Source organism: Oncorhynchus kisutch, linkage group LG29 (assembly GCF_002021735.2).
Source record: "Oncorhynchus kisutch isolate 150728-3 linkage group LG29, Okis_V2, whole genome shotgun sequence".
Classification (NCBI taxonomy): domain Eukaryota; kingdom Metazoa; phylum Chordata; class Actinopteri; order Salmoniformes; family Salmonidae; genus Oncorhynchus; species Oncorhynchus kisutch.
Window position 1 is genome coordinate 7,987,865 of NC_034202.2, and position 25,489 is coordinate 8,013,353.

At 43.6% G+C, this 25,489-nt stretch overlaps 1 protein-coding gene across 1 annotated transcript in view; it reads right to left on the reverse strand.

The window, feature by feature from the left end:
• The window catches only part of homer1 (homer scaffold protein 1), a 73,677-nt gene extending 48,502 nt beyond the window's left edge, over positions 1–25,175 (reverse strand). The window contains exon 1 of the mRNA XM_020466302.2: positions 23,961–25,175. Within this exon, the coding sequence (XP_020321891.1) occupies positions 23,961–23,965 (5 nt within the window). The 5' untranslated portion in view covers positions 23,966–25,175. The remainder of the gene's footprint in view (positions 1–23,960) is intronic.
• Positions 25,176–25,489: the final 314 nt, after the last annotated feature.

The following is a 25,489-nucleotide window of genomic DNA, read 5'->3' on the forward strand; positions in this document are numbered from 1 at the left end:
AGTGGTCTGTGGTCATCACCTGCAGAACCACTCCTTTATTGGGGGTGTCTTGTTAATTGCCTATAATTTCCACCTGTTTTCTATTCCATTTGCACAACAGCATGTGGAATTTATTGTCAATCAGTGTTGCTTCCTAAGTGGACAGTTTGATTTCACAGAAGTGTGATTGACTTGGAGTTACTTTGTGTTGTTTAAGTGTTCCCTTTATTTTTTTGAGCAGTGTATATATATATATATATATAGATGCCATCTATCTCTCTGTAGAGGGCAATGGGTTCTATAACTGATTCAAGTATTATTTTTTGGAACACCATTATTTTGGTGTTCCAAAATAAACCCATTGCCCTTTACAGAGAGATAGATGGCATCTATATATATATACACTGCTCAAAAAAATAAAGGGAACACTTAAACAACACAAAGTACAACTAATTGGCAAGGGCACTAGAACAGGCTGCAGCATCCGGCCTCACCCTACTAGAATCTAAAGTCAAATGTCTACTGTTTGCTGATGATCTGGTGCTTCTGTCCCCAACCAAGGAGGGCCTACAGCAGCACCTAGATCTTCTGCACAGATTCTGCCAGATCTGGGCCCTGACAGTTAATCTCAGAAAGACCAAAATAATGGTGTTCCAAAAAATAATACTTGAATCAGTTATAGAACCCATTGCCCTTTATGGTTGTGAGGTCTGGGGTCCGCTCATGAACCAAGAATTCAGAAAATGGGTCAAACACCAAATTGAGACTCTGCATGCAGAATTCTGCAAAAAATATCCTCCGTGTACAACATAAAACACCAAATAATGTATGCAGAGCAGAATTAGGCCGATGCCCGATAATTATCAAAATCCAGAAAAGAGACGCTATATTCTACAAACAGAACCCCAAGACAGCAACACAATTAGACCCAACCAAATCATGAGAAAACAAAAAGATAATTACTTGACACATTGGAAAGAATGAACAAAACCACAGAGCAAACTAGAATGGTATATGGCCCTAAACAGAGAGTACACAGTGGCAGAATACCTGACCACTGTGACTGACCCAAACTTAAGGAAACCTTTGACTATGTACAGACTCAGTGAGCATAGCCTTGCTATTGAGAAATGCCACCGTAGGCAGACCTGGCTCTCAAGAGAAGACAGGCTATGTGCTCACTGCCCACAAAATGAGGTGGAAACTGAGCTGCACTTCCTAACCTCCTGCCAAATGTATGACCATATTAGAGACACATATTTCCCTCAGATTACACAGATCCAAAGAATTTGAAAACAAACCCAATTTTGATAAACTCCCACATCTACTGGGTGAAATACCACAGTGTGCCATCACAGCAGCAAGATGTGACCTGCAGTCACAAGAAAAGGGCAACCAGTGAAGAATAAACACCATTGTAAATACAACCCATATTTATGTTTATTTATTTTCCCTTTTGTACATTAACTATTTGCACATTGTTACAACACTGTACATAGCCATTTGAAATGTCTTTATTCTTTTGGAACTTCTGTGAGTGTAATGTTTACTGTTCATTTTATATTGTTTATTTCACTTTTGTTGATTATATATTCCACTTGCTTTGGCAATGTAAACATACAGTGCATTTGGAAAGTATTCAGACCCCTTCACTTTTTCCTCATTGTGTTATGTTACAGCCTTGTTCTAAAATGGATTAAACAAATGTGTTTCCTCATCAATCTACAGACAATATCCCATAATGACAAAGTGAAAACATGTTTATAGAAAACAGAAATACCTTATTTACATACGTATTCAGATTCTTTGCTGTGAGACTTGAAATTGAGCTCAGGTGCATCCTGTTTCCATTGATCATCTTTGAGATGTTTCTACAACTTGATTGGAGTCCACCTCTGGTAAATTCAATTGATTGGACATGATTTGAAAAAAGGCACTCACCTGTGTATATAAGGTCCCACAGTTGACGGTGCATGTCAGAGCAAAAACCAAGCCATGAGGTCGAAGGAAATGTCTGTAGAGCTCCAAGACAGGATGTGTGGAGGCAAACATCTGGGAAAGGGTAGCAAAATATTTCTGCAGCATTGAATGTCAACAAGAACACAGAGGCCTGCATCATTATTAAAATGGAAGAAGTTTGGAACCACCAAGATTCTTGCTAGAGCTGGCCGCCCTGCCAAACTGAGCAATCGAGGGTGAAGGACCTTGGTCAGGGAGGTGACCAAGAACCCGATGGTCACTCTGACAGGGCTCCAGAGTTCCTCTGTGGAGATGTGAGAACCTTCCAGAAGGATAACCATCTCTGCAGCACTCCACCAATCAGGCCTTTATGGTAGAGTGACCAGACAGAAGCCACCCCTCAGTAAAAGGCAAACTCCCACATGGAGTTTGCCAAAAAGCACCTAAAGGACTCTCAGACCATGAGAAACAACATTCTCTGGGTCTGATGAAACCAAGATTGAACTCTTTAGCCTGAATAACAAGCATCACGTCTGGAGGAAACCAGGCACCACTCATCACCTGGCCAATACCATCCCTATGCTGCAGCATGGTGGTGGCAGCATCATGCTGTGGGGATGTTTTTCAGCAGCAGGGACTGGGAGACTAGTCAGGATCGAGGGAAAGATGAGCGGAGCAAAGTACAGAGAGATCCTTGATGAAAACCTGCTCCAGAGCACTCAGGAGCTCAGACTGGGGTGAAGGTTCACCTTCCAACAGGACAACGGCCCTAAGCACACAGCCAAGACAACGCAGGAGTGGTTTCGGGTCCCTGAATGTCCTTGAGTGGCCCAGCCAGAGCCCGGACATGAGCCCGATCTAACATCTCTGGAGAGACCTGAAAATAGCTGTGCAGCGACGCTCCCCATCCAACCTGACAGAGCTTGAAAGGATCTGCAGAGAAGAATGGGAGAAACTCCCAAAATACAGGTGTGCTAAGCTTGTAGCACCAAACCCAAGAAGACTCAAGGCTGTAATCGCTGCCAAAGGTGCTTCAACAAGTACTGAGTAAAGGGTCTGAACACTTGCCTGTGTGTGTGTGTTTGGTTTTACTATCCTTGTGGGGACCAGAAGTCCTCAAAATGACAGTAAAACAAGCAGAATTCAGACATTTCGCCAGTCCCCAAAAGGAAAAAGGCTATTTTAGGCTTAAGGGTTAGGTTTAAGGTAACAATTATGGTTAGGTTTAGGAGTTAGGGTTAGGTTAAGATTTATGGGGTTGGGGTTAGGTTAAGGGAAAATAGGATTTTGAATGGGAATCAATTGTTTGGTCCCCACAAGGACAGTAAAACGAACTTGTGTATGTGTGCGCGTGTGTGTGTGTGTGTGTGTGTGTGTGTGTGTGTGGTGGTGATAAGATAAGGCAGAAATTCCACAGTTTTAAAAGCAACCAAAGTGAAGGCAGATATGCTAATTTCCCTCCACTTTTAAGAAGATGGATGAACAATGAGAGCCCACACACAGACACACATCGCTCCTCCATCACTACACCTCCTACTACACCACACACAGGAGAAAGGGGGAAATCTGACCAATTTAAAGGTATGAAGGCACTGATTCTGCCATAGTTAAAAGTAAGGTGGAGCTTTTACACAGAAAAAGGACAATACAGATTACAAGAATAAAGGCCATTACTGTTATATTTGTGATCGACTTGGTTTGAATCTGGGTCTCCTACGCACCATAGGACCGTGTTAGCCCACTGAGCTAAAGCCTCGGCATTAGGCCTGGGAGCTAATGCAAGTCTGGTTCACAAAACCACCTCTGTTACATATCTCTCAAGTGAATGAGTGGATGTGGTTATGCAAACAGTCCAGCAGGGGGCAGATGTCCATATGAGTAAAGCTGAAGTAACAGTAACGTGATATAAGAGAAGAAGTGACCTGGGAGTACCTGGGCCCACATACACAGATCAGACAACTGGCCAGATCCTGTGGCCCTGGCCTGCTTCCAAACATAACATACACTACATATACAAAAGTATGTGGTCCCTCCTTCAAATAAGTGGATTCGGCAATTTCAGGCACACCTGTTGTTGACAGGTGTATAAAATCGAGCACACACACACATGCAATCTCCATAGACAAACATTGGCAGTAGAATGGCCTTATTGAAGAGCTCAGTGACTTTCAACGTGGTACCGTCATAGGACGCCACCTTTCCAACAAGTCATTTGGTCAAATTTCTGCCCTGCTAGAGCTGCCCAGGTCAACTGAAAGTACTGTTATTGTGAAGTGGAAACGTCTAGGAGCAACAACGACTCAGCCGCGAAGTGGTAGGCCACACAAGCTCACAGAATGGGGCAGCCGAGTGCTGAAGCGTGTAAAAAATCGTATGTCAACACTCACTACCGAGTTCCAAACTGCCTCTCGAAGCAACGTCAGCACAAGAACTGTTCGTCGGGAGCTTTTAGAAATGGGTTTCCATGGCCGAGCAGCCACACACAAGCCTAACATCACCATGAGCAATGCCAAGCGTCGGCTAGAGTGATGTGAAGCTCGCCGCCAACTCGGGAGCAGTGGAAACGCGTTCTCTGGAGTGGTGAATCACACTTCACCATCTGGCAGTCCAAAGGACGAATCTGGGTTTGGCGGATGCCAGTAGAACGCTACCTGCCCCAATACATAGTGCCAACTGTAAAGCTTGGTGGAGGAGGAATAATGGTCTGGGGCTGTTGTATACCCTACAGCATACAATGACATTCTAGACAATTCTGTGCTTTCAACTTTGTTGGGGAAGGCCCTTTCCTGTTTCAGCACGACAATGTCCCAGTACACAAAGCGAGGTCCATACAGAAATGGTTTGTCGAGATCTGTGTGGAACGACCTTGACTGGACTGCACAGAGCCCTGACCTTAACCCCATCGAACACCTTTGGGATAAACTGGACCACAGACAGCCTAATCGCACAACATCAGTGTCCGACCTCACTAATGCTCTTGTGGCTGAATGGAAGCAAGTCCCCATAGCAATGTTCCAACATCTAGTGGCATGTTGGTTGGATGTCCTTTGGGTGGCGGACCATTCTTGATACACACAGAAAACTGTTAAGCGTGAAAAACCCTGCAGCGGTGGAGTTCTTGACACAATCAAACCGGTGCGCCAGGCACCTACTACCATACGCCGTTCAAAGGAACGTCAATCTTTTTTCTTGCCCTTTTACCCTCTGAATGGCACACATTCTACGTCTCAATTGTCTCAAGGATGAAAAATCCTTCTTTAACCTGTCTCTTCGTATTTATCTACACCAGGGATCATCAACTAGATTCAGCCGGGGGGATATAATTACATATCATTTGTAGACTGCAAATATTTGACTAAAACATAATTTCAAACCTTGCTCACATTTGTATACGACCACGTGTCTCTTTATTGGGGTGGGAATACTTGGGAAGAAAATTTTAAAAATCACTGATTTCCTGGTGTTAAAAAAATGTCCAACAATGAAAATTGTCTACACTGATTGAAGTGGATTTAACACGTGACATCGATAAGGGATCATAGCTTTCACCTGGATTCACCTGGTCAGTCTATGTCATGGAAAGAGCAGGTGTTCCTAATGTTTTGTATACTCAGTGTATATTAAGAGCATGATGAAGAGTGAGATGGAGAGGAACAGAGAGAGCTCGAAGAAAAGAGATGAAAAGAGAGCAAGTGTTCATTTCAGATAATGTGACTGCACTCTTCGAGACCCCTGTGGAAAACTGAACTAGTATTAAAAAAAATAGAAACCTCTGGACATGAAAGAACACATTGTTCTCATAATTGGTTCTGTTAGGAGATGTAGAGGCCTTACTTGTTTTATTATGGATCGCATTTCATCACGGCAGCAAATTGCACCTCAATCACGAGCCATTTGAATGTATTCTCCTCGATAAGAGAGAAGTGAGGAGCAGGAGCCCCAGTTAAGAAAGCACGGACATAGTACCAACTTACACACACACACACACACACACACACACACACACGAATGAAGCCTTTCTGGTTGAATGAAGGGAAAAATACTAAAACATGGTGTTGTTGTTTCTAATGATAACCTTGTTTTGAGGTAAAACAAACACAGTTGAAAAACAACAAGCCAGTGGATATTATCACTGTGTTGACGATCAAACAGGAGAGCTTCTCTACGGGGACGACACGGTTGTCATGTGCGTATGACAGGCCAACGCCTGAACTCTGCTAGTTTGCCAACATACTAAAACAGGAAAGGGCTTGTGTCCGTCTGTCCTTTGGGACGTCATGTCCCTGCATCCTTTGGTTACCGTCTTGGTTACCCACGGATGATGATCACAACATGCAAAGCATAATGACTTCCTCCTCCTGGTGTAGTATCAGTCATCCCTACAAAATCAGCTCAACTCAAACCGCCTACCAAATCTGCCAGTCTTAGCTGTAGGCTACTCGGCAGGTAACCATAGTGGTTAGAGCGATCGAATCCCCGAGCAGACATGGTAAAAAAAAAAAATCTGTCGTTCTGCCCCTGAGCAAGGCAGTCAACCCACTGCTCCCCGGGCGACGAAGACGTGTCTGTCGATTATGGCACTCTCTGATTCAGAGGTCGAGTTAAACGCGGAAGACACATTTCAGTTGAATGCATTCAGTTGTACATCCCCTTTCTCCTCACGTTAGCCTTGACTGGAGCGGCAACGCCACGATTCTTCTTCTAGAGCAGCTTACATTAAAACTAACTATTGAGAGCAGACTTTGTAACGGCTACCAAGACTTTCTGCTTTTCACCCCCCTACCTACATGTACATATTACCTCAATCAATCATCCCAACTACCTCGTAACGCAGTGCACTAACCTGGTACCGGTACTCCTTGTACATAGCCTCGTTATTGTTGTTTTATTGGGTTTCTTTACTTGTTCATTTTCATACTTTTTAAGTGCATTGTTGGGGAAGGGCTCGTAAGTAAGCATTTCCCAGTGAAGTCTACACTTGTATTCAGCGCATGTGACAAATACAACTTGATAGTGTCAAACAATCTGAGGGATGGGTGCAGATCCACAGACCAGAGGTAGAGAAGCAGTCAAGAGCAACAGTTTGAGACACGTTCGGGTTGTGGTTTCCATCTATAGTCCTCTCTAATGAACACTGACATAAAAATAAAAAAATACTTGGCATTGAAAAAAAAACCTTGGTTGGACTAAGTTGACTGAACCATGAGTGAGAGTGCCCCTGGGGAGCAGCCCTGGCCTGGCCAAACTGAGCTCTTCCTGGGCTTGCAAGCCTCAGGGTCTCTCCTCCCCTCTGGAACTTTCACACAGCTCAGCCTCACCGTCCAAGCCAGCAGTCACTCAACAAAGACAAACACTATTATAGCTCAGATTCTTCTGTTCGCAATAAAGCCCAACAAATGAAGCCTCCAGTATGGCAGCCAGGCGTTGTGCCTTTAAAACGGGTCTCATTTCATAGCGATTCGGTCCTTCGATGACTATCTGCCGGGTGAGAAGAGAAGTCTGCAGGGGAAAGCCCAATTAATTGCTCGGCGGTGGCTCAGAGCGGGTCTCATTCTCACGGCATACCAGGCTTCTTCTGTAGGACAGCGTGAATGTTCGCCTCCCTGTTTTAACTAGTTAATTAAGTTAGCAGAGTGGAGTGGTGGGGGTTTGGCAGCCTGTCATTTAACACAGACTGGTGTAATCAGAGTGGTGATGTGTGATGGGAGGGTGGACTGTTAACTATACTTTATGACTCACACTAGATCAGACTGCAGAGCACAGCTACAGTGGAGTCAGGCTGTGTATGGAAGGTCTGTGAGCAGTAATGTAGAGCCAATGGAAATATAATATTGACGTGTTGTACTGGGTACGAACCCATGGCCTTCATTACCCTTTTCCCCATCGCCACGTCTCTCTGTTGTCCTTAATGTTTCAACTCACTGAACACTCAAGAGTCCACAACTTGTTTTCATACAGAGACTCAACATACCGGCATCAATTGCCATTACACCCACTTCCTCCTGAAGCAGACTCTCCCTGTTATCTATCCATCAGTGCCCAGGTGTGTGTGTGTGTGTTTTCGTGCGAAGGCCTCTTGTCCCTACCACAATGGACAGTTTTGTGGCATGCAAAGCTCAATGACGGGAGCTGTACCAGAGGAATCTTGACCACAGACGATGTAATCAAATCAGCAGTCCACTTACCACCGTTTAGAATCCCTGTCACACTCAACCCTTATAGAGCCGGATGTCCAGGAAGCATCATTCACTTCCTGTTTTCTGAAGTTGCGTTCAGAAATCCAGGTCATATTTAGAAAAGTCATACGGCACATATGAACAGGATTACTAAATCATATTAAAATGTGCTTCCTGAGATGTTGAAACACTTCTCCAAGGAAATTGCGAGATCTGATCATCTGCACTAGGCAGTGCGGCTGTGTTAAAGACGGGTTGCAAACTCCACCAATCACTCATTAAAAAAAAAAAAATAATATCCCTGCTTGCCTGCATTACAAATGTAGCTGCTGCCTGGTTGCCAAGGCAACGTCCACATGACTCAGGGCCGGTCAGGAGCTGCTAGCATCCTCCAACCCCCTCTCTCCCTCCCACATGCTCTCTAAGCCAATCACAAGGCAGCCTGTCCCATACACGATAAACCCACTCACAGAGGGAGAGTATGGGGCTTTGCTTGGCGCAGCCTGCGGTTTAAAATACCCATATGACAGGCTAAGGCCTGGCCTGTGGATACACAGGCTGAAGATATTGGCACAACCTCTGGTTTAAAATACCCATATGACAGGCTAAGGCCTGGCCTGTGGATACACAGGCTGAAGATATTGGCACAACCTCTGGTTTAAAATACCCATATGACAGGCTAAGGCCTGGCCTGTGGATACACAGGCAGAAGATATTGGCACAACCTCTGGTTTAAAATACCCATATGCTAAGGCCCAGTTTGTGATCTGTGTGGTTCTGGTGACACACACACACATGGCGGGTAGTTTGTGGTTTGTGTGGACTCTTCTGATCCCCCTCTCTCTCTCTCTCTCCCGATAGTCTCTCTCGCTCTCTCCATCTCTCCTGTCGTTTGCTCAGGGTCAGTGGAGTATTGACAGCTGGAGCCCAGTGAAGATGTCTGGCTTTCCTCCAATAATGCCGCATTTCCATGGAGACTACACACCGGCGTGTCGCCAGTGTCTTTTTGTTAATGTAAGCTCCAGTGTAATTGTGTTTCTATTAGAAGAGTGACGCTAGGACCTGGGGGAGAGGAGAATCAACATCCTCGGCAACATCAAGACAGTCGCCTGATCAGAAGGTGTTAAGTTCAGTTAGCCATTGTTGTGTAAATAGTAGCTGAAAAGGACCAGTGGCCTGGCTTCGGCCCCAGGTGAAATCCGGTCCGCCGGAGCCATGGCCCAGCGAGACACGGATGCTAGCCAGCATAGATGGAAAAGTCTGGAGCAAATCCTGTATTGAAATATGGCACTCTCGCTCTTAATTCCACCACCTGTAGTTAAGTGTTCGACCTCTGGGGACACTGCCATGGGTAGTAGTCAGGAGGGATCTGCTCGCAGGTTTCCTTCTTAATACCTTCACAGTGCAATCTCTTCCCGTTTCGTCAATGAAACTGTACTTTATGCTTCTAAAAGTGCGTTCATTCGGCATCCTCAGCTTCAGACCGGCATTAGCCATGGGTAAGATGATTGACACAGGGCAGGAGCCAGGAAGGGCCATGGCTATGCCCAGTGTAGCTGTGGTAAGTCTGGTTGTGATGTCCGTTTTCAGTAAGGACACAGTGGGGTTTTCAAAACAAAGTGCTCTGGACTCTGACCATCCACTTAGTGTCTGACAGTAACTGCCTTGTCCAACACTAGCACCCTGTACGGTGAGATGATTTGGAGATCATTTCTACTCAGTCGGAGGACAGGGGAGAAGGTAAAAAAAATAAAAAAGAAGGCAGGACAGGCAGCACTGACATACTTCTGCACGTATGAACAACATAATAAGGTTTGGGTTAAAGTAGCTGAACCAGATAAGGGCAGGGCAGACGATGTGAATTAGTTCCGTTGATGGAGGAATCATAGTTTGAGGAATCATTCGTGGAACACTTTACCCTCCAGAATAGTTATAAAGTTATGCCAACAAAGCAAAACAAACTTAGAACACACTCGTCACCTCACTATTTCATTACAACTACTGTATACTAATTATTGTTAATCCAATATATCTGACTGTTTATGACACCTCCTGAGAGTACTTTAGGCTGCTGAGGTGCCAAGTTTCAGGCTGGTTTACATTCATTCATTCGTTATGCAGAACAGAAGCACTAAAACGCTGTAGCAGCCAACTCTCTGACAGGCCTAATTTAAGAAGAGGGCACACTTTGAAGAAAGACACATTATTTGACTTCTTTTTTTTTTGTCAGGTTCTTTTTAGTTAGGCTCTTTATGGGTTCGTCACAGTTCACCCTAAAATCAAAGTTGGTCATATAAAGTCAAATTTAGTCCCTACTTATCCCAGTCTACCGTGTAGCTATAGGCAGATGCATCAGGCATCAGGTAGAGTTAAGGCTACATAAGATAACAGAGGCCTCTGCGATGGGTATTCCATATTCCCATGATTAGTCTGAACTGTCATTTAACTTAATGACTTCTGGGTTATTTTCTGGTATCAGTACAGTGCCTTCAGAATGTACTGACTTATTCCACATTTTCTTGTGTTACAGTCTGAATTCAAAATGGATTAAATCAAAAAAAATATCTCACCCATCTACACACAATACCCCAAAATGACAGTGAAAACATGTTTTTTGAAATGTTTGTAAATGTATTGAAAATAAAACACAGAAATACCTCATTTACATAAGTATTAACACCGCGGAGTCAATACATGTTAGAATCACCTAGAATCACCACCTGGATTGTACAATATTTGCATATTATTTTTTAAATTCTTCAAGCTCTGTTAAAGATGATTGTTGATTATTGCTAAACAGCCATTTTCAAGTCTTGCCATAAGATTTTTAAGCCGATTTAAGTCAAAACTGTAACTAGGCCACTCAGGAACATTCAATGTCGACTTGGTAAGCAACTCCAGTGTTTATTTGGCCATGGTGTTTAAGGTTACTGTCTCCCAGTGTCTGTTGGGAAGCAGACTGAACCAGGTTTTCCTCTAGGATTTTTCCCATGCTTAGCTCAAGCATGACAAGCATACCCATAACATGATGGATGCAGCCACCACCTTGCTTGAAAATATTAAAAGTGGTACTGATGTGTTGGATTTGCCCCAAACATAACGCTTTGCGTTCAGGACATAAAGCTCATTTATTTGCCACAATTATTGTAGTTTTACTTCACTAAACAAAATAGTCTACTCTTTCAATTGAGTTTACTGTGGCAACAACTTAAGCAAATATATTGTGCAGTAGTAGCCTTCCAGTATGCACATTAGGGAGCCAAATGAACGGCTCTCTTGATCAAAAAGAGCTGTTCGTTCACGAACTACGAATCACTAGGCTACACCAACGAGTCACTTTAGCAGTCACTGGCAAATCTCGACATGGGCTTCGAATCCTAGGAAAATACAAACAAGATCTTTGGTTTACTTGTCCCGATGTGATACCATGGACATAACTCCTGTGTAACATTTACGAATATCAAAGGGGTATAGGAGATTGATAAATTCAGTCAGTTCGACACCTTTTATAAACTAGTCAAGACAAGCTGTTCCGTCGCCAAATCGACTATAGGCTATAGGCCTAGGAAAACGCCAAAAAAAATACAGGAATGTGCCACAAAACAAGAATTAAGTGGATTTCAACTCATCGTTACCACTTACATGACACGTGTAAATTCACTCACAGGAGACGATGAAAAAGCATCATGTTCTCCCTCATCCGTGAAAAGAAATTTGACTGCAGTCAAACACAGGGCACAAAAACCAAAAAACCCACAGGTACCGAGAGGCAGGACAGACAGCAGACTGACAGTGTTTCCCTGTCATCGCTTTGTAATTTACAGGCACCTGTCTTATCAATAGATCACTAGACGATGATAACGTTCATTCTCGCAGGGAAAGGCCATACAGACTTTTGACTAGCAAATTGAAACTTTTAAATTGAAAGAAGCCTAGTTAAATGTATGAAGTGGAACAGTAGCCGGCTTACAATGAGCCTGTTAACCGCTGTTTAGCCGGTAGCTGGCACTTATGGGAAAACACTGCACAAATGTATTGAATTAAAACACATAACACTTAAAGCCATATGTCTATGTGTATAATCTTAGAAAACTAGAAAAAAAAGGGAGTAGTAGCCGCTGTTTGATCAATTGTTCAGTGGGCATTTGGAAGCTATAGGGCAATTCCACTGCAAAGGAATTATGCACTTTCAAAATGTATGCTGAACAACAAAAAAACATTGATTTCAAAGTTTAAAGGCCAACTGCCCCTTAAAACCAACTCCTCTGGTGTTAAACGGCGTATGTGACATCAGAGTCAGAAACGTTAGTGTCAAAATTGACTACAAAGTATAAATAGGATCATTTGTCATAGTGAGTCTCGCCCAAACCGAGTTTTGTAAGTGAGTTTGTCACGACTTATTATTTACATACCCATTTTTTCCAACGATGCCCAAATTGCCCATAGACAACACGTGGTATGCTCCCAGCTGCCAAGTGAACATTTTGTCGTCAAGTCTGCATATGGATGCAGCGCACGCACATTTCACTCAACAAATAGGAGTGAAAATGGGCTTCCATAAAGTTTGCACAAACTTCCAATGCATTTCAACAATATTGCCAGAAATGGGATTCAAAACCGTCAAACCACTGGTGTTGGTGAGTGCGTTAGCTAAGTAGCTAGCTAGTAGCTACTTTTGGTTATACAACATTATTTGATCATGTTATCGAGCCAGGCTAGCTATGAGAAGATCAATAACAACACTGTCAAATGGGGTTTGTTCTTGGAACAAACTGTCTGGAGGGAGAAAACGGCAGAAGTGGATGTTATGTTTGAATCAGATGGTGTGTCGAGTAGAGATGAGTGAGAAGAATTGGATTACGGTGGCGAATGCAAAAGGAAATAAGAAATCCAAGCCTAGTTCTGATTCATTTTTTGTTCTGAGTAAGGGTTTTGTGTATCTATGGAACAGAAGGAGCATACTCTGCGCTTCAAGAAGATATAGGATAGGAATGTGTCCTGTTATCTCTGGGGTGGTCATAGAAGAAAAAGCAAAGGATATACACTACATGACCAAAAGTATTTGGACACCTGCTCGTCGAATATCTCATACAGAAATCATGGGCATTAATATGGAGTTGGTCCCCCTTTGCTGCTATAACAGCCTCCACTTTTCTGGGAAGGCTTTTCACTAGATGCTGGAACATTGCTGCAGGGACTTGCTTCCATTCAGCCACAAAAGCATTTGTGAGGTCGGGCACTGCTGTTGGGCTATTAGGCCTAGCTCGCTGTCCACGTTCCAATTTATACTAAAGGTGTTCGATGGGGTTGAGGTCAGGGCTCTGAGCAGGCCAGCCAAGTTCTTCCACCCCAATCAAGACCAACCATTTCTGTAAGGACCTCGCTTTGTGCACGGGGGCAATGTCGTGTTGAAACCGGAAAGGGCCTTCCCTAAACAGTTGCCACAAAGTTGGAAGTACAGAATCGTATAGAACGTCATTGTATGCTGTAGCGTTAAGATTTCCCTTCACAGGAATTAAGGAGCCTGAACCATGAAAAACAGCCCCAGACCATTATTCCTCCTTCACCAAACTTTACAGTTGGCACTATGCATTCGGGCAGGTAGCATTTGTCTGGCATCCAAACCCAGATTCATCCGTCAGACTGCCCGATGGTGAAGCGTGATTCATCACTCCAGAGAACGCGTTTCAACAGCTCCAGAGTCCAATGGCGGCGAGTTTTACACCACTCCAGCCGATGCTTGGCATTGCGCATGATGATCTTGGGCTTGTATGCGGCAGCACGGTCAAGGAAACCCATTTCATGAAGCTCCCAACAAACCGTTATTGTGCTGACATTGCTTCCAGAGGCAGTTTGGAACTTAAGTGTATTGAGTATTGCAACAGAGGACAGAGACACACACACATAGTGGGGAGAACAAGTATTTGATACACTGCCGATTTTGCAGGTTTTCCTACTTACAAAGCATGTAGAGGTCTGTAATTTGTATCATAGGTACACTTCAACTGTGAGAGACGGAATCTAAAACAAAAATCCAGAAAATCAAATTCTATGATATTTAATTAATTTGCATTTTATTGCATGACATAAGTATTTGATACATCAGAAAAGCAGAACTTAATATTTGGTACAGAAACCTTTGTTTGCAATTACAGAGATCATACGTTTCCTGTAGTTCTTGACCAGGTTTGCACACACTGCAGCAGGGATTTTGGCCCACTCCTCCATACAGACCTTCTCCAGATCCTTCAGGATTCTGTCGCTGGGCAATACGGACTTTCAGCTCCCTCCAAAGATTGTCTATTGGGTTCAGGTCTGGAGACTGGCTAGGCCACTCCAGGACCTTGAGATGCTTCTTACTCCTTAGTTGCCCTGGCTGTGTGTTTCGGGTCATTGTCATGTTGGAAGACCCAGCCATGACCCATCTTCAATGCTCTTACTGAGGGAAGGAGGTTGTTGGCCAAGATCTCGCGATACATGGCCCCATCCATCCTCCCCTCAATACGGTGCAGTCGTCCTGTCCCTTTTGCAGAAAAGTATCCCCAAAGAATGATGTTTCCACCTCCATGCTTCACGGTTGGGATGGTGTTCTTGGGGTTGTACACATCCTTCTTCTTCCTCCAAACACGGCAAGTGGAGTTTAGACCAAAAAGCTATATTTTTGTCTCGTCAGACCACATGACCTTCTCCTATTCCTCCTATGGATCATCCAGATGGTCATTGGCAAACATCAGACGGGCCTAGACATGCGCTGGCTTGAGCAGGGGGACCTTGCGTACGCTGCAGGATTTTAATCCATGACGGCGTAGTGTGTTACTAATGGTTTTCTTTGAGACTGTGGTCCCAGCTCTCTTCAGGTCATTGACCAGGTCCTGCCGTGTAGTTCTGGGCTGATCCCTCACCTTCCTCATGATCATTGATTCCCTACGAGGTGAAATCTTGCATGGAGCCCCAGACCGAGGGTGATTGACCGTCATCTTGAACTTCTTCCATTTCCTAATAATTGTGCCAACAGTTGTTGCCTTCTCACCAAGCTGCTTGCCTATTGTCCTGTAGCCCATCCCAGCCTTGTGCAGGTCTAGAATTTTATCCCTGATGTCCTTACACAGCTCTCTGGTCTTGGCCATTATGGAGAGGTTGGAGTCCGTTTGATTGAGTGTTTGAACAGGTGTCTTTTATTAAGGTAAGGAGTTCATACAGGTTCAGTTAATACTGGTAATGAGTTGAGAACAGGAGGGATTCTTAAAGAAAAACTAACAGGTCTGTGAGAGCCGGAATTCTTACTGGTTGGTAGGTGATCAAATACTTATGTCATGCAATAAAATGCAAATTAATAACTTAAAAAACATACAATGTGATTTTCTGGATTTTTGTTTTAGATTCCGTCTCTCACAGTTGAAGTGTACCTATGATAAAAATTACAGACCTCTACATGCTTTGTAAGTAGGAAAACCTGCAAAATCGGCAGTGTATCAAATACTTGTTCTCCCCACTGTACATATACACTGCTCAAAAAAATAAAGGGAACACTTAAACAACATAATGTAACTCCAAGTCAATCACACTTCTGTGAAATCAAACTGTCCACTGAGGAAGCAACACTGATTGACAATACATTTCACATGCTGGTGTGCAAAATGGAATAGACAACAGGTGGAAATTATAGGCAATTAGAAAGACACCCCCAATAAAGGAGTGGTTCTGCAGGTGGTGACCACAGACCACTTCTCTCATTCAGATCTAGGATGTGTTATTTTAGTGTTCCCTTTATTTTTTTGAGCAGAGTATATATTTTTTTTACATTTGGTTTCCATGTGTTTGATGCCATTTCATTTGCTCCCCTCTGCAGTATCCACTGATGTAGACGGGAGGGGTATCGATTGCCAGCTGGGCCTAAATGCTGCAATTGTGAAGTGTGCTGTTAGGCTGAAGGAGACGGAGGTGGTAAGAATAAGGGCCGTCCAGCATGTCTCTTCTGCGGAGGAGGTGAGAAGAAAGGAGTGAAGTTGAATAAATAAATGGTAGGAGGAGTAGAGACACCAGATAATATTCCTTGTCAACAGAGGGATCCTGACATGTTGCATGTGAAGAAAGTGGACTTTGTATTAGAGGCCGACCGATAATCGGCATGGCCGATTTAATTCGGTCTGATTTCAAGTTTTCATACCAAATCGGTAATCGGCATTTTTGGACGCCGATTACATTGCATTCCACAAGAAAACTGCGTGGCAGGCTGACCACCTGTTACGCAAGTGCAAGTTGCTAGCTACCATTAAACTTCTCTTATAAAAAACAATCAATCTTCACAATCACTAGTTAACCTAGTAATATCATCAACCATGTGTAGTTAACTAACTTGTTCTGCATTGCCTGTTCATTTATCGAACCACAGCCTACTTCGTCAAACGGGATGATTTCATAAAAGCGCATTCGCGAAAAAAGAACAACTGTTGCATGAAATGTACCTAACCATAAACATCAATACCTTTCTTCAAAATCAATACACAGAAGTATATTTTTTTAAACCTGCATATATGGTTAAAAGAAATTCACGTTAGCAGGCAATATTAACTAGGGGAATTGTCTCACTTCTCTTGCGTTCATCGCAGAGTCAGGATATATGCAACAGTTTGGGCCCCCTGGCTCGTTGCGAACTAATTTGCCAGAATTTTACGTAATTATGACTGAACATTGAAGGTTGTGCAATGTAACAGCAATATTTAGACTTAGGGATGCCGCCCGTTAGATAAAATACCAAACGGTTCCGTATTTCACTGAAAGAATAAACATTTGTTTTCGAAATGATAGTTTCCGGATTTTACCATAGCAACGGCTGGTATCTGTGTTTATTATATTATAATTAAGTCTATGATTTGATAGAGCAGTCTGACTGAGCGGTGGTAGGCGGTAGCAGGCTTGCTTTACAGGGTTCCATTTCAATATTATCGCTTGCACAGTGCTCCTTGGGATGTTTAAAGCTTGGGAAATCTTTTTGTATCCAAATCCGGCTTTAAACTTCTTCACAACAGTATCTCGGACCTGCCTGGTGTGTTCCTTGTTCTTCATGATGCTCTCTGCACTTTTAACGGACCTCTGAGACTATCACAGTGCAGGTGCATTTATACGGAGACTTGATTACACACAGGTGGATTGCATTTATCATCATTAGTCATTTAGGTCAACATTGGATCATTCAGAGATCCTCACTGAACTTCTGGAGAGTTTGCTGCACTGAAAGTAAAGGGGCTGAATAATTTTGCACGCCCAATTGTTCAGTTTTTGATTTGTTAAAAAAGTTTGAAATATCCAATAAATGTTGTTCCACTTCATGATTTGTGTCCCACTTGTTGTTGATTCTTCACAAAAAAATACAGTTTTATACTCTTTATGTATGAAGCCTGAAATGTGGCAAAAGGTCGCAAAGTTCAAGGGGGCCGAATACTTTCGCAAGGCACTGTACATACAAATCTAAAAGGAATGGAATTAAGAATATATGAATATATGGACGAGCAATGTCAGAGCAGCATAGACTAAGATACAGTAAAATAGAATACAGTACAAGTGCAAGTTCTCCCACTTAAAAAGATGAGACCTGTAATTTTCATCATAGGTACACTATGACAGACAAAATGAGAAAGAAAATCCAGAAAAATCACATTGTAGGATTTTTTATTAATTTATTTGCAAATTATGGTGGAAAATAAGTATTTGGTCAATAACAAAAGTTTCTCAATACTTTGTTATATACCCTTTGTTGGCAATGACAGAGGTCAAACGTTTTCTGTAAGTCTTCACAAGGTTTTCACACTGGTATTTTGGCCCAATCCTCCATGCAGATCTCCTCTAGAGCAGTGATGTTTTGGGGCTGTTGCTAGTCAACACGGACTTTCAACTCCCTCCGAAGATTTTCTATGGGGTTGAGATCTGGAGACTGGCTAGGCCACTCCAGGACCTTGAAATACTTCTTACGAAGCCACTCCTTCGTTGCCCGGGCTGTGTGTTTGGGATCATTGTCATGCTGAAAGACCCAGCCACGTTTCATCTTCAATGCCCTTGCTGATGGTAGGCTTTGTTACTTTGGTCCCAGCTCTCTGCAGGTCATTCCCTAGGTCCCCCCGTGTGGTTCTGGGATTTTTGCTCACCGTTCTTGTGATCATTTTGACCCCACGGGGTGAGATCTTGCATGGAGCCCCAGATCGAGGGAGATTATCAGTGGTCTTATGTCTTCCATTTCCTAATAATTGCTCCCACAGTTGATTTCTTCAAACCAAGCTGCTTACCTATTGCAGATTCAGTCTTCCCAGCCTGGTGCAGTTCTACAATTTTGTTTCTGGTGTCCTATGACAGCTCTTTGGCCTTGGCCATAGTGGAGTTTGGAGTGTGACTCTTTGAGGTTGTGGACAGGTGTCTTTTATACTGATAACAAGTTCAAACAGGTGCCATTAATACAGGTAACGAGTGGAGGACAGAGGAGCCTCTTAAAGAAGAAATTACAGGTCTGTGAGAGCCAGAAATCTTGCTTGTTTGTAGGTGACCAAATACATATTTTCCACCATAATTTGCCATAAAATCCTACAATGTGATTTTCTGGATTTTTTTTCTTCTCATTTTGTCTGTCATAGTTGAAGTGTACCTATGATTTAAGTGGGAGAACTTGCACAATTGGTGGCTGACTAAATACTTTTGCCCCATATGAGATGAGTATTTATTAAGCCTGATGGCCTTGCGATAGAAGCTGTTTTTCAGTCTCTCGGTCCCAGCTTTGATGCTCCTGTACTGACCTCGCCTTCTGGATGATAGCGGGGCGAACAGGCAGTGGCTCAGTTGCTTGTTGTCCTTGATAATCTTTTTGGCCTTCCTGTGACATGGGTGCAGTAGGTGTCCTGGAGGGTATGTAGTTTGCCCACGGTGATGCGTTGGGCAGTTCGCACCACCCTCTGGAGAGCCCTGTGGTTGCGGGCAGTACAGCTGCCATACCAGGTGGTGGTACAGCCCGACAGGATGCTCTCGATTGTGCATCTGTAAAAGTTTGAGGGTTTTAGGTGACAAGCCAAATTTCTTCAGCCTCCTTCCCAACATTGTCTGTGAGGGTGGACCATTTCAGAATGTCAGTGATGTGTATGCCTTGGAACTTGAAGCTTTCCAACTTCTCCACTGCGGTCCCGTCAATGTGGATTGGAGGGTGTCCCTCTGCGGTTTCCTGAAGTCCCCGATCATCTCCTTTGTTTTGTTGACGTTGAGTGATAAGTTCTTTTCCTGGCACCACACTCAGAGAGCCCTCACCTCCTCCCTGTAGGTTGTCTCATCATTGTTGGTAATCAAGCCTACTACTGTTGTGTCATCTGCAAACTTGATGATTGAGTTGGAGGCGTGCGTGGCCACGCAGTCATGGGTGAATGGGGAGTACATGAGGGGGCTGAGTACGCACCCTTGTGGGGCCCCAGTGTTGAGGATCAACGACGTGGAGGTGTTGTTTCCTAGTCCAGGATCCAGCATTCTTACATAGGTATTCCTCTTGTCCAGATGGGATAGGGCAGTGTGCAGTGTGATGGCAATTGCATCATCTATGGATCTATTGGTGCAGTAAGCAAATTGAAGTGGGTCTAGGGTGACTAGTTTGACTAGTTTCTCAAAGCACTTCATGATGACAGAAGTGAGTTACCTTTGTTTTCTTGGGTACAGGAACAATGGTGGCCATCTTGAAGCATGTGGGGACAGCAGACTGGGATAGAAAGAGATTGAATATGTCCGTAAACACACCAGCCAGCTGGTCTGCGTATGCTCTGAGGAAGTGGTTTGGAATGCCGTCTGGGCCGGCAGCCTAGCGAGGGTTAACACGCTTAAATTTCTTACTCACATCGGCCACGGAGAAGGAGAGCCCACAGTCCTTGGTAGCGGGCGGTGGCACTGTTTTATCCTCAAAGCGGGTGAAGAAGGTGTTTAGCTTGTCCGGAAGCAAGACGTCGGTGTGTCCTCGACATAGCTGGTTTGTCTTTTGTAGTCCAGAATTGTATGTAGACCCTGCCACATACGTCTCGTGTCTGAGCCGGTGAATTACAACTCCACTTTGTCCTTATTCTGACGTTTTGCCTGTTTGATTGCCTTGCGGAGTGAATAACTACACCGTTTGTATTCGGCCATATTCCCAGTCACCTTGCCATGGTTAAATGCAGTGGTTCGCGCTTTCAGTTTTACGTGAATACTGACATCTATCCACGGTTTCTGGTTAGGGTGTTTTAATAGTCACAGTGGGTACAATATCTCCTATACACCTCCTGATAAACTCAGTCACCGTATCAGTAGATTTGTCAATGTTAGGCTACCCAGAACATTTCCCAGTCTACATGATCAAAGCAATCTTGAATCATGGATTCTGAATAGTCAGACCGGCATTGAATAGTCCTTAGCACAGGTACTTCCTGTTTGAGTTTCTGCCTATAGGAAGGTCAGATTTGTCAAAAGGAGGGCATGGGAGGGCCTTGTAGACATCCCGGAAGTTGGAGTAGCAGTGGTCGAGTGTTTTAGCAGCGCGAGTACTACAGTCAATGTGTTGATATAACTTTTTTTCTAATTTGAACTGTGACTGAAGGAGTGGGATGTTTTATTTTTATATGATGTTGGGTCCCCCCCCTTCTCTTCCCGCAATATCCCGTACAACGAGTGTCGGCAATGCACCAATAAGTGTAGTCTGCCATAAAAACCTTAAAGAAGAAGGCTAGCTATGATACCACAGATGAAAGGGGAATGACATTGTAGCTAGCTGAATATATCAAGCTAACATGTAAAGTGGTGTAGCATGTCAGAGGAAGATGTGCATAGCTCAAGTTAACTAGCTACCTTGTTAACAGCCAACTAGCAGCAAATAGCAAAACGTATCGGCAAGCATTCAGCAACGTACACAGCTGGTTGCATAGTAAGTGTCAGCGTCACCGGCTTGAATCTATTCTGTAGTACAGTCCCTTTTAATAGCATATACATTACTTCCAAACTACAGAAAGTAAAAATTGTTTGCTGTTGATTGACTTATGATATTTTATTTCATTCACAGGCTATGTAAAAAACCTGGTGGATTTGATCAGCAGGGTTGTGGGAATCCCCTTACCATATCATAGCCATTACAGAAGGATGAGGCAGTGGCCAGTCACCAGTCCCGCTTCAAGGTAATGGAGGACACTTGAATCAGGTTGCTCCCATTTGACTTGGTCAATGGTCAAAATACCATCTGTCCTGGAATTCACCAAACCACCATTTATAATGTAATCAGTACTGTGTGTATTGTGTATGTTGTAAGGAGGTGCCCCCTTCCACTGCATCAGTGGATTACTGCTGGTCCCAGGGAGTAATGCCAACCAGTCAGTGCCATGCTGGCACGTGCCCTTTGTGAATTAGCTGTGAATCAGGATCGCTGATTGGCTACATTCAACATTGTATTCACTGTTGGCTTCCATGATTGTATGGTGACAGTCTCTCTCTCTCAGTGATATAGGAGCTCAAGCTGAAGGGGCTCCTTCATAAGCAGTATCTGAGCAAACCACTCGCCAAGACAACGCCATACACGCCATCTACCATCTGCCTGGGACAGTTGAAACCGGGATTCATCCATGAAGAGCACACTTCTCCAGCGTGCCAGTAGTCATTGAAGGTGAGAATTTGCCCACTGAAGTCAATTACAAGCCGAAATGCAAGACCCTGGCAAGAACGCCGAACGAGCTTCCCTAAGACGGAATCGGACAGTTTGTGCAGAAATTCTTCGGTTGTTTAAACCCACCGTTTCATCAGCTGTCCGATGGCTGGTCTCAGATGATCCCGCAGGTGAAGAAGCCGGATGTGGAGGTCCTGGGCTAGCGTGGTTACACAGTCTGTGGTTGTGAGACCGGTTAGACATACAGCCAAATGCTCTATAACACTGTTGGAGGTGGCTTATGGTAGAGAAATTAACATAAAATTAACTGGAAACAGCTCTGGTGGACATTCCTGCTGTCAGCATGCCAATTGCACGCTTCCTCAACTTGAGCTATCTGTGGTATTGTGTTGTGTGACAAAACGGTACATTTTAAAGTGGCCTTTTATTGTCCCCAGCACAAGGTGCACCTGTGTAATAATCATGCTGTTCAATCAGCTTCTTAATATGCCACACCTGTCAGGTGGATGGATTATCTTGGCAAAGGAGAAATGCTCACTAATAGGGATGAGGCTCATGAAACATTTTACAACACTTTACATATTGCGTTTATATTTTTGTTCAGTGTATATTATTATGGGGTATTGCGTGTAGATGGGTGAGAGAAAAAAATAGAAGTTAATACATTTAACTGCATTTTTGGGGGAAAAAGTCAAGACGTATGAATACATTCTCAAGGCATAATTATGAGATCCATTTAGGATCAAGAGTCCAATGTGCACTTTCTAGCGTAACCTTATATCCTTTAGTCAATCAAAATAGCCTCCAACACTCTACTCAGAAAATTGGATGTAGTCTATCACAGTGCCACCGTTTTGTCACCAAAGCCCCATATACTACCCACCACTGCGACCTGTATGCTCTCATTGGCTGGCTCTCACTTCATATTTGTCTCCAAACTCACTGGCTCCAGGTCATCTATAAGTCTTTGCTAGGTAAAGCCCTGCCTTATCTCAACTCACTGGTCACCATAGCAGCACCCACCCGTAGCACACGCTCCAGCAGGTATATTTCACTGATCATCCCCAAAACAAACTTCTCCTTTGGCTGCCTTTCCTTCCAGTTCTCTGCTGCCAATGACTGGAACAAATTGCAAAAATCACTGAAGCCGGAGTCTTATATCTCCCCCACTAACTTTAAGCATCAGCTGTCAGAGCAGCATACCGATCCTTGCACCTGTACACAGCCCATCTGTAAATAGCCCACCAAACTACCTCATCCCCATATTGTTTAGCTCCTTTGCACCCCAGTATCTCTACTTGCACATTCATCTTCTGCAAATCTATCACTCCAGTGTTTAATTGCTCAACTGTAATTATTTTGCCACTATGGCCTATTTATTGCCTTTACCGCCCTAATCTTACTACATTTGACAACACACTGTATATAGATATTTCTAACGTTTTATTGGCTTTACGTAATCACACATTGTTTGTGTGCAAGTGAGAGCGAGGGAGCAAGAGAGTTTGGTGACAATGTTTTGTTGATGCGAGTTGGTGCCTGTTTGATGACATCTGGTTGACATCAGATTTAATTATTAAATTAAATCCATTAAAGGGACAATCTGGGATTGGTACACCCATTTTTGAACTTCATTTAATATATAGCTATTGATTCTTGAAGAATGCAACTTAAAAAATGGCTCATGAACAATGGTCTTACCCCATCAGAAACTAAAATACAGTATATGTTTGTTTTAGTACATTGTTTGTAATGACTGACTATCTCATAACTCGGGGTCTGAATTGTTTTGGGGATGGGGGAAACAAGCTTCCGTATTCATTTCTTTTTGACTTGAAATAAAACCCATTACCTCTGGCACTTTTTTTTTATGATATTAAATGGTTTAACAATCTCTAATAAATACTTTTTCATTTGCCTGCCAAATCGATATGCTCCTATGAACTTCATAGGTTGGGTCCTTTTACATGTAAATGACCTAAAGCTCAGGCCATGGGCTGATGGTGAGGCTATCAACGCAAGGCAACCCAACTTCAGGTAAATCATGTCGCCAAACAGCGTATTGTTTCTGTCAACCTTCTACCCCCACTTATCTATCTCGAAACAAACCAGGCTTCCTAGAAATCATAACACACCCATGAATACAATTATTGCCAGGGAAGATTTAGCACAGACTAAATGGCACTACATTGCGCGATACGTACCCCATTTTGCTTGGTTGTTAAATCGAAGGGAAGGGTTTCAGTCCGTGGGCGCAGAGCTCCAAAAGGCGGAGTGAACAATCTCCGTAATGTGTTTTTTTCCCCTCTCCAATAAGCAGCTCTTCACAGCGCTGTTGACGTCTGTGGCTTGACAGGAGATTCGAGACAGTCAGTGTGGTTCCCTTCACGCCGACATGTCTTGCTAGTCTGTTCTACGCTATGGGGTGTTGGTTCAAAGTTCACCCAAGCAAACGTGTCGGTGGATTCATGACGACCGAAAACATCGGTGTTGACGTTAGCGAAATTAAACGCACTCTTGAATCCTGCTCAATGGGAAGCTAAAGCACGGAGGATATAGCAGCTAAGCTAACGTTGGCTACTGAGGCGCGCATACGTGACTGACGGTTCTTAATTCCAAAGTAGCGCGAGCTCCTTTTACACTTAAAAAGGCAGGGAAAATAGGGACCGCTTGCATTGATATTGGCAGCACACCATCTTCTCGTCTGCGGAAAAAAATGCTTAAAACATCCACTTGGTTCTAGACGGATTTGGGATTTACTATTACAGCTCCGCACGGCGCTCCTCTCCGTTGACTTGCATTTCGCTACTCTCCAAAGATGACACCGCTCTCAAAATGTGACCAGCTGCGTGCACCGCAGTTATCCTCGGGCGAGAAAAATGCTTAACATTCATTCTTGCTTCTCACTTTGAAAGGCCCGACTGTTCAACGTTCCGAAATGTAACGTTACTCGTTGCTCAATCCCTGGCGTCGTAAGTGCCATCAAAATTCCTCTAGCAGCTATCCTACTACAGTTTATCAAAACGCATACATCTGCAGCAATAATAAACTCATTTTAGCTACAGGGAAAAATATACATTTTTATGTCGAATAGGTTTCATCTCCCATCTGTTTTCGCGGAAAGACTTGGTACATTCTCATGGCTCCATCGTCTCCTCTAGTCAGACCAAACCAGCTACCGGCATCTTCAACGCCTGGTCAAATAAGGCCGACTATGAAATGCTATGCTGAATTAAGTTCAAATAAGAAAAATAGGCAATTCGTTGATTTTATTCATCAGACAGGGATTTTAAATGTCAAATCACGGCCAGTCTTTGCTCCATCGAACGCCTCCCTTTTTCTCCAGCCGTCTGTCTGTGTAGTGTCTGATCTCTCCAATCATCCCATTCATCACCTCTCTCAACCCATCCTCTCGTTCTGTTCACTGAAAGCATGAAATTGGCCCTACGTGATCACGCCGCCTCTCCGCACAACGTCACCGTATCCTTAGAAATCTGACGCAATAAAATAGTTCCGTCATTTCCGCTTAGCGACTGAGGAAAAATTCGTATTATACCTCAGTGGTAGCAACCTGCAGTTTATTATGGGCCGTATAATAAACCTGCAATAAACATGTAATGCAATATTACGTTTAAGTTTTTCATTGCGGTATGTTTTGTGACCATGGATTGGATGAGAATTCGGACCTACATTATATGTATATGACCTTTGCAAAGCATTCACTAATTCAGCA